Source organism: Stomoxys calcitrans, chromosome 5 (assembly GCF_963082655.1).
Source record: "Stomoxys calcitrans chromosome 5, idStoCalc2.1, whole genome shotgun sequence".
In the NCBI taxonomy this organism is placed as follows: Eukaryota; Metazoa; Arthropoda; class Insecta; order Diptera; family Muscidae; genus Stomoxys; species Stomoxys calcitrans.
Window position 1 is genome coordinate 157,094,328 of NC_081556.1, and position 9,768 is coordinate 157,104,095.

General features: G+C 42.0%; 1 protein-coding gene across 1 annotated transcript in view; it reads right to left on the minus strand.

Annotated features, from left to right (window-relative positions):
• Positions 1-9,566, minus strand: part of LOC106087608 (probable serine/threonine-protein kinase MARK-A) — an 18,682-nt gene extending 9,116 nt beyond the window's left edge. Inside the window, exons 1-3 of the mRNA XM_059369980.1 lie at positions 9,397-9,566; positions 7,484-8,261; positions 6,609-7,093 (exon numbers count right to left, since the gene is read on the minus strand). Of these exons, the coding sequence (XP_059225963.1) occupies positions 6,609-7,093; positions 7,484-7,735 (737 nt within the window). The 5' untranslated portion in view covers positions 7,736-8,261; positions 9,397-9,566. The remainder of the gene's footprint in view (positions 1-6,608; positions 7,094-7,483; positions 8,262-9,396) is intronic.
• Between the last annotated feature and the right edge of the window lie 202 nt (positions 9,567-9,768).

A 9,768-nucleotide genomic window follows, 5' to 3' on the forward strand; every position in this document is an offset into this window, starting at 1 on the left:
TGTCCGTCTGTCTGTCCGTCCGTCTGTCTGTCCATCTGTCTGTCTGTCCGTCTGTTTGTCCGTTTGTCTGTCTGTCTGTCCGATTGTCTGTCCGTGTGTATGTCCGTCTGTCTGTCCGTGTGTATGTCCGTCTGTCTGTCCGTCTGTCTGTCCGTCTGTCTGTCCGTATGTCTGTCTGTCCGTCTGTCTGTCCGTCTGTCTGTCCGTCTGTCTGTCTGTCTGTCCGTCTGTCTGTCCGTCTGTCCGTCTGTCTGTCTGTTCGTCTGTCTGTCCGTCCGACTGTCCGTCTGTCTGTCTGTCCGTCCATGTTAATTTGTCGCAATTTTCATCCGATCGTCTTCAAATTTAGTAAGGGCATGTTTTTCGACCTAGAGACGAAGCATATTAAAATTGGAAAAAATCGGTTGAGATTTGGATATTGCTCCCATATATATGTTCGTCCGATTTGCAGTAATAATACAATAACATGGTCATTTGTTACCCGATTCTCTCGAATTTCGGCAGGAAGGATTTTCTTGTAACTCTCAACTTTACTGGTGAATTCCGTAGAAATCGGTTCAGATTAAGATATAGCTCTCATATATCTATATAGCCAGAATTTAACTCCTAGAGCTATTGCAAGCGCATTGTTTGACGAATCGTCCCAAAACTTTGCACAACGCTTTACTTGATAACTTTTACAATATCTGTAAAGTTTATTCGAAATCGGTTCAGATTTAGATATAGCTCCCACATATATGTTTGTCCGATTTGCAATAATAATGCAATAAAATGGTCATTTGTTAACCGATTCTCTCGAAATTTGGCAGGAAGGATTTCCTTATGATTCTCGACATTACTGGTGAATTTTGTGGAAATCGGATCAGATTTAGATATAGCTGATATATATGTTGTCCCATTTTCACTTCTAGAGCCAATGGAAGCGCATTTTTTGATCAATCTTGCCAAAATTTTGCACAACGCTTTTCTCGACGAGTACCACATTATCTGAGAACTTTGCTCGAAATCGGTTTAGAATTAGATATAGCTCCCATATGTTCGTCAAATGTTGGGTAATTTGCAATAATGTTGCCATTTGTGAACCGTAGTTATTACAGTTTGAACATATTTGCTCTGAAGACATCCGGTGAGGTGCATGAAAATTGTTTCAGAACTAAACATAGCTCCCACTTGGTACCTATAGGGTAGGTGTAGGGTATTATAAAGTCGGCACCACCAGAATTTTGGTACATAAGGTACACATATGCCCTTCAACTATGTTCATCATTGAAAATTTTTATCAGAATTCAAGTACAGGTAAAAGCACCATGGTGGTGGGTTCCCAAGATTCGGTCCGTCAAAACTTAGCGTGCTTTTACTTGTTTTCGAGTCGAAGTCGGAGTCGGACTTTTAAGCCGAAGTCGGAGTTTCGTTCGGGGCACATTAGCCAAGACTTTGAACCGCTCTTCGACACCGGATTAAGCCGCAGTCATTCCACCAAACAACAGATATTTCAGCATTCAGCCTGCACTACTGCTGTAATAGCAGCAGAATTAACAACTAACAGTCATTGGACTGTGTTTGCTATTTTCAGCAGAATTTTTTTCTATGCTTCAATTTCGTTGAGTATTTGAAAAATGTGAGTCAGATCTCTACAAATGTTAAAAAATGTTGATGTCAAATGCAAACTTTTTGCCTATCAACGCTCCATTAATCCATTTTGAACAACTGGTCAAGATGTCGACCAGAAATTTTTGTGGTTGGTTTTTATACCCTCCACCATAGGATGGGGGTATACTAATTTCGTCATTCTGTTCGTAACTCCTCGAAATATTCGACTAAGACCCCATAAAGTATATATTCTTGTTCGTCGTGACATTTTAAGTCGATTTAGCCATGTCCGTCCGTCTGTCTGTGTCGAAAGCACGCTAACTTTCGAAGGAGTAAATCCAGCCGCTTGAAATTTTTCACAAATACTTCTTATTTGTGTAGCTCGGATGAGATTGTAAATGGGCTGTATCGGTCGAAGTTTTGGTATAGCTGCCATATAAACCGATCTCGGGTCTTGACTTCTTAAGCTACTAGAGGACACAGTTTTTATCCGATTAGGCTGAAATTTTGCGTGAGGTGTTTCGTTATGACTTCTAACAACTGTGCTGAGTATGGATGAATCGGTCCATAACCTTATATAGCTGCCATAAAAACCGACCTCGGGTCTTGACTTCTTGAGCCAATAGAGGGCTCAATTCTCATCCGATTTGGCTGAAATTTGGCACGAGGTGTGTTATTGCGACTTCCAATAACTGTGCCAAATATGTTTTAAATCGGTTGATAACCTGATATAGCTGCCATATAAACCGATCATGGATCTTGACTTCTTGAGCTTAAAGACAGCGTAATTATTATCCGATTTGGCTGAAATTTTGTACAACGGCATTTTTTTTTTGTACATTACCTCCAATATACGTTTCAAATATGGTCTGAATCGGTCTTTAGCCTGACATAGCTTGTGGCTTTCATAGCCTTCAAAGGTCATGTCGGGAGCTATATCTAAATCTGATTCAAAGTTTTTCAAAATCAATAGTGTTTGTCCTTGGACCAAAATAGAGACTTTTGCAAAATTTCGCTACAATCAGACAACAAATGCGACCTATACCTTCATCACAAGAATACATGGACAGACAGACGGACATAGCATAATCGAATCTAGAAGAGATTCTAAGTCGATCGGTATACTTAACAATAGGTCTAGATCTTCTCCTTCTTATAGTTACAAATAAATGCACAAAGTTGTAATACCCTTTACCACAGTGGTGGTGTAGGGTATAAAAACAATTTCGACCACGCTTGGCATGATTGTTGAAAATCGTAACGAAACACTACAAGCGGATAACAATTGCTGCTTCAAGGGGCTCAAAATGTCAAATCGTGTTATAAACCGATTTGGAATATACTTGCCACTATTGTAGGAAGGCATAACGGAACACAAATTTAAGTTCAATCGGCTAACAATTGCGGCTTGTAGAGGCTCAAGAAGTCAACTGGGGGTATCGGTGTATATAGGAGCTATATCAGATTATTGACCGATACCGACCACACTTAGTACTATTGTTGAGATTCATAACCGAATACTACGTGTACAGTTTAAGCCAAACAGGATAACACTTGAGACTTCCAGGGCCCCAAATAGTCAATTAAGGAGATCGGTTTATATGGGAGCTACATGCAAATCTAAAGAGATATGAGCCATTTGTAATATCCAACCACCTACATCAATAAGAGGAGTCTGTGCAAAATTTCAGTATCTGTGCAAATATATCCAATCTCCCGATTTTATTTTTTGAGTCCTAAGTGGGACAGTTCTTGTCTGGTTTGGCTGAATTTTATTCAGAATATAGGCGAAGTAGGAAACACGAGCTGTACGACGGCGATAGCATAGTTACACGCATCAAAATACAACGACTGCGTTGGCTTGGTCATGCTGTCAAAATGGATTAAGAATCTCCAGCAAAGAAGCCTTTTGAAGGCAGACACGGTGGTACACGCAAACCGGGAAGACCAGAAGCCCAATGGAAAGATCAAGTGGTGGGAGACACCTCGAAACTTGGTCTCATATTTGTATATAAACCGATCTCCCGATTGGACTTCGTGAGATATACCGATATGCTGACAGTTGCGGTGCAACTTGTAGGTTATATAAGATTCGGCCCGGCCGAACTAAGTACGCTTCTTCTTGTTAATCCCTACAGCACCACGGTGGTATAGGGTATTTGTCTGTCTGTCTCTCTGTCTGTGCATGTCTCTCTGTCTGTGCAAGTCATAACAAAACAACTCATGCAATGAAATTTTGCATGAGTTGTTTTGTTATGGCTTTTAACAACTGTGTCAAATATGTTATGATATCCAACAACGGTTTGGAAGTCATAGCGAAACACGTCGTGTAAAATTCCATTCCAATCGGATAAGAATTGCGCCCTCTAGAGGCTCAAGAAGTCAAGGCCCAAGATCTGTTTATATGGCAGCTATATCAGGTCATGGACCGATTTCAACCATACTTGTAACAGTTGTTGGATGTCATACCATATTTGACACAGTTGTTAAAAGTCATAACAAAACAACTCATGTAAAATTTCAGCCAAATCGGATAAGAATTGCGCCTTCAAATGGCTCAAGAAATCAAGATTCAAGATCGGTTTATATGGCAGCTATATCAGGTTATAGACCGATTTGAACCATACTGGGCACAGTTATTGGAAATCACAACAAAACACGTCATGCAAAATTTCATTCCAATCGGATAAGAATTGCGCCCTCTAGAGGCTCAAGAAATCAAGACCCAAGATCGGTTTATATAGCACCTATATCAAAACATGGACCGATTTAAACTATACTTAGCGCATTTGTTGGAAGTGATATCAAAACACCACGTGCAAAATTTCATTCCAATCGGATAAGAATTGCGCCCTCTAGAGGCTCAAGAAGTCAACACCCAAGATCTGTTTATATGGCAGCTATATCAAAACATGGACCGATATGGCCCATTTACAATCCCAACCGACATACACTAATAAAAAGTTTTTGGGCAAAATTTCAAGCGGCTATCTTTACTCCTTCGAAAGTTAGCGTACTTTCGAATTTATATACTTTATGGGGTCTCAGACGAGTATTTCGAGTAGTTATAAACAGAATGAAATTAGTATACCCCCATCCTAAGGTGGAGGGTATAACAAGTGAAAATGTATTAAGTTCGGCCGATCCGAATCTTTGAAACCCACGACCATGAATTCTGCGTAAAATTGACAGAAAGTAGAATAAAATGAAAGCCAAAATTTTGCTTTACGTACCAAATTTCTGTCAAATCAGACAAAAATGTAAGCTTCTAGAAACCGAACAAGGATAATCGAAAGATCGGCTGATATGGGAGCAACATTAGGTAAATGACCGATTTGGATCGTAGTTGGCACAGCTGTTGGAAGCCGTGGTAGAACACCCCGTGCAAAGTTTTAGCCAATTTGGACAAAAACTGTGGCTTCCAGGGGATCCAGACATGAAATCTTGAGGTTGGTTTATGTGGGAGCTATATCAGGTTATACACCGATTTAAACCGTACTTGGCACAGTTGTTGGAAGTCGTAACAGAACACTACATTCAAGTTTTTAGCAAAATTGTACAAAAATTACGAACTGCATTGGCTCAAGAAGTCCAATCGGGAATCGAGTTATATGGAAGCTATATCAAGTTATAGACCGATTTCAACCGTACTTGAGATGATTTGTGGACGTCATAACAGAACACTACCTGCAAAATGTCAGCTCAACGGATAACAATTGCGGCTTCTAGGGGCATATATATCAAATCAGGTGATCGGTTTATAGGGAGCTATATCCAAATCTGAACCGATATGGCCCATTTGCAATTCCCCATCGACCTCCATCAATAAGATGTATCTGTGCAGAATTTCAAGCGGCTAGCTTAATGCGTTCTACAGACGGACGGACATGGCTAGATCGACTCAAAATGTCTAGACGATCAAGAATATCTTTACTTTATGTGGGGTCGCAGATCCATATTTCGAGGTTTTACAAACGGAATGAGTAGATGAGTATATCTCCATCGTAATGTGGTGGGTATAATGAGTATGAGGCAACTCATCAGCTATCCTAACTTTTGTTAAAGATTACCTGGACTACTAAAATGTTTGCAGACAATTCTTCCTATCATAACAAAATACTTCGTGCAAAATTTCATTCCAATCGGATAAGAATTGCGCCTTCTAGAGACTCAAGAAGTCAAGACCCAAGATCGGTTTATATGGCAGCTATATCAAAACATGGACCGATATGGCCCATTTACAATCCCAACCGACCTACACTAATAAGAAGTATTTGTGCAAAATTTCAAGCGGCTAGCTTTATTCCTTCGAAAGTTTGCGAGCTTTCGACAGACAGACGGACGGACGGACGGGCAGACGGACGGACATGGCTAGATCGACTCAAAATGTCACTACGATCAAGAATATATATACTTAATGGGGTCTCAGACGAATATTTCGAGGAGTTACAAGCAGAATGGCGAAATTAGTATACCCCCATCCTACGGTGGAGGGTATTAAAATAGCTAAACAAATTAGCTATCTATTTTAATTAGCGAAAAAAATTGTGCTTAAATCTAATTCATAATCCTAGCCAACTGTAGCTTTAAGAAAAATGTTCACAGTGTGCGTTAGCGTCGTCGCAATAAAATCTATTTAATATCAAAATCTAATTAAAACAAAATAACTTCTACGCCCCCGCAATAAAGGATTAAACAAATGGCTCGTTTTAAAAATTCGGAATATAATTTTTGCAATTACATCAATTGTCCTGGGTGACTGGACGCGGGGCCGCAGCAGTTAATGGCTATTCTGTGCTTAGAATCTCTAAATACGCTTAAATTAATAGTCGCAGTCATAACCCGCCGCCGTAACACCTTTGGCAGGCGTAAGCACCAGTCCTAATTGTTGGTGGGGGGTAATTACTTTTCGAAAAATTCCCATTTAGCTAAGGGAAAATGGCTATAAAAATCGTTTGCCTAAGTCTGGCCCGGCGGCCAGAGGTACTTATGTCCACCATCGGCGGAATGATAATTACCTTTTGCCTTTTTCCTTCTGGCTGTTGCTGTTGCTGTTGCTGCTGCTGTTGGCACTGCTCTCAATTCCCTCGTAACCCGTTGGCGAAGACGACGATAGGGTCTCACCCTCCAGATATTGCCAGAATTTTGATTTCTTTTTTAATAATTCCGATTTGGAAGTCTTAAATGAAGACTTGGAATCAATTCCCGCGCTGTGATGGTGTTTCGATGTGGAACTGTTGCCGCCACCACCACCACCACCACCACTGCCTCCACTACTGCAGTTGAACAGCTTCTGTATGGCATGGGCAGCAGGTGAACACATGGTGGATGAGGCTGAGGACCACACCGATGATGATGTGGTGGAAGTGGCGGCGGCGGCAGCGATGGAGGAGTAGTTGCCATTTATTACTGATTGTTGCGTAAGGGTAGCAGCAGCGGCACATGAGTCCATAGGGTTATCGTTAAAATCTAAATAGAATTTCCTACAACTATTTGGCGATATCTACAGCAACCCCAAATGGTGGGCAGTTGGAGAGGGGAGGAAGAACAAAAAAAATGGGAATTATTACTACACCGCCTGACTTTAAATGCCTCGAAGAAGCAGCCCCCAATGCACACACACACACACAGGGCACATAAAACCCCACAACAAAACATTGGGGATAGAAATGGAAAACGCTGAAGGTTAACAATTTCCATTTCAATTGGCATTCATTCACCAGCCAGCCAGCCAGCCAGCACTCGTGTTTATCCTTTCACCCTTTCATGGGGTCTTCTGGTGCGCTGGCGGTGTGGTTTTGTTGGCTGGCACCCCCAGGGGCTCTTGCTACGTCGTGCTGCCCCAGCCCCACTGTGGCTGTGTGTGTGCATGGTGGTGAAAAGGAAAACTTACTTTTGTTTCGGCATTTAGAACGAATATTGAATTTTGATTGCTATTGTTTTGATTGTGGTTGTTGCCATCAATGGTGGCTATGCTGCTCCCGCTGCTGCCATGGCCGTGATGTGGATAATTGTGATTGTGTTGCTGCGGCTGCTGATGGTGGGGATGGTAATGAGGCTGCAGCTGCTGCTGTTGTTGATACTGTTGCTGATGATGGTGATGGGGTTGCTGCTGCTGATGATATTTGAAAACCGTGTTGGCCATTATTTGTTTGCCTGGCTTGCCAATGGCCAGCTGCTCCGGTTTTTCAGTCTGCAAACAAAAGCGGATTTTCGCGTATTGTGTTCTCGTTTCAGTTGGCCTGGCTGGCCTGGCCCCGATTCCACTTTGGCTTGACTTGGTTTGGTTTCATTCGAGAGGAAACTAATTTATGGCTTTGGCATTCGCATTCACATTCACATTCACTTGGCATGTATGTCGAGGAGCTGAAACTGTAACTGAAGCTAAAGTTGTAGCTGGTTGGGGTACAACCCTTTGCAAAAGGGTTTGCTTTCTTTCGTGTAACACTGGGACTCCTGGGTATTGAGGATGATGTTTTGAGATTTTTGAATTAGCGCTGGCTGTTTTGCAGAAAGCGCTCTAGGGAATGTAAGATTTATTCTCAGGAACATCAACACACACACACTCAACAACAGCGACAACGAACAACAAGAGGTGGATGTTGTTGTCGATGATTTGTCTTATTTAACATTGGCCAAAATTGCTTTTTTATGATCCTTTAACGAATTGTCTATGAAAACAAAAACGAAAATAAAAAAAACAAACATCTTGTTATAGTTTCCTCCTCCTGTGCCCACTCCGCCTCCAACTTCTGTGTGCCAGGCCAGCGGCTGCGTTAGCGGAAGCGGCATGCCTAGGCATAGAAATTGCCAACGGAAGCAGAAATTGTAGGCAAATTCATATGGAGCTGGGTGATAATGCGCTCACAAGGCCATCACAATCTTTTAACTCGCAATGTGGTGGAATGTTGGCAAACAGATAGGCAGGCTGGCAAACACAGAGTCAAACAGGCAGACGGACAGACAAAGTGACTGAGGAACGGACAGACCGACGACAGATTGGCAAAACAAACATTTAAACACACGCACAGATTCATACAAATATACGCTCGCACACACACATACTCTCAATAAGAGACCACACTCACTCACTTTCTCTTTCTCTTACGATGGCGCTGCTACACCGATACGATTTGATGACGTCTGTATGGTGGCCAAAATTGACGACATCGTCGCTGTCATCGCTGTTGTCATCGTCGTCACCGTAAGTGAAATCATTTAAGCATAACTGAAATAAATTTAAAATTTGTGTGTTGCCCCCTCCCCCGGGTACACCTCCATGTCCATGTCCCTACGCCAAACACAAAAATGTTGACAACTTCCCAAATAAAATTCGTTTATTTTCTTTCATAGTCCACACAAACACACAGGCACACACCGAGATAGGTCGGTTGGTCGGTCATTTATCTCTGGAACCTACATCAGAGTGGCCCTCTAATCGAAGCATATGGTCTTTCTTGTGGTGAATTGTTTGGTTTCAATACCATGGCCAACAAACTCACACACACACACACACACACACTCCACTCACTCGTTCTCTCATTCACTTGGAGTAACAGCAACATCAACAACACGGACAAGGTAAAAATGTGATACTTTTAATATTTCAAACTCATAAATCTCCTTCTCTTTGATGTCATCTTTCAAATAAGCCCCCGCCCCCCTTTTGATGTTTGGCCACCCACAAGTTGGAGTGCTGTTGTTGTTTTCAATGTACGCTGTCAAGCCGTTATCGAAGCGCTCACACTCGCACACACACACATACGCATATATATATAGAATAGTGACTTAAACAACAAAACACACACGATTTGTCTGACGATCTGTCGTTGACACTCTGGTCTTGAGTTTGAATGTGTATTTCGGAGCCCGTCCGTTCCGTTCTTGTTTTCCGTTCCGATATCCGTGCCGCTTTTAATTCGCGTGTTTCGCTTACTCTGGCCTGAGGACGACTGACTGGCTGGCTGGCTTGGCTAAATATCGAATATTGTGCGTGTGACAATTATTTTCGTTTAAATCTTTGGTTTGTTCTCGGCTCCGTCGTCAGTGTGTTCGGTGTGTGTTCTCGTTCTTCTCAAAAGCGAGAGTACGAATCCTTGCTAAGCAAGTTTGCTGCCTTCTGTGATGAGGCAAATCTCTTAAATTATTTGTTTTTGGGGGTTTGTGTGTGTGTATGCG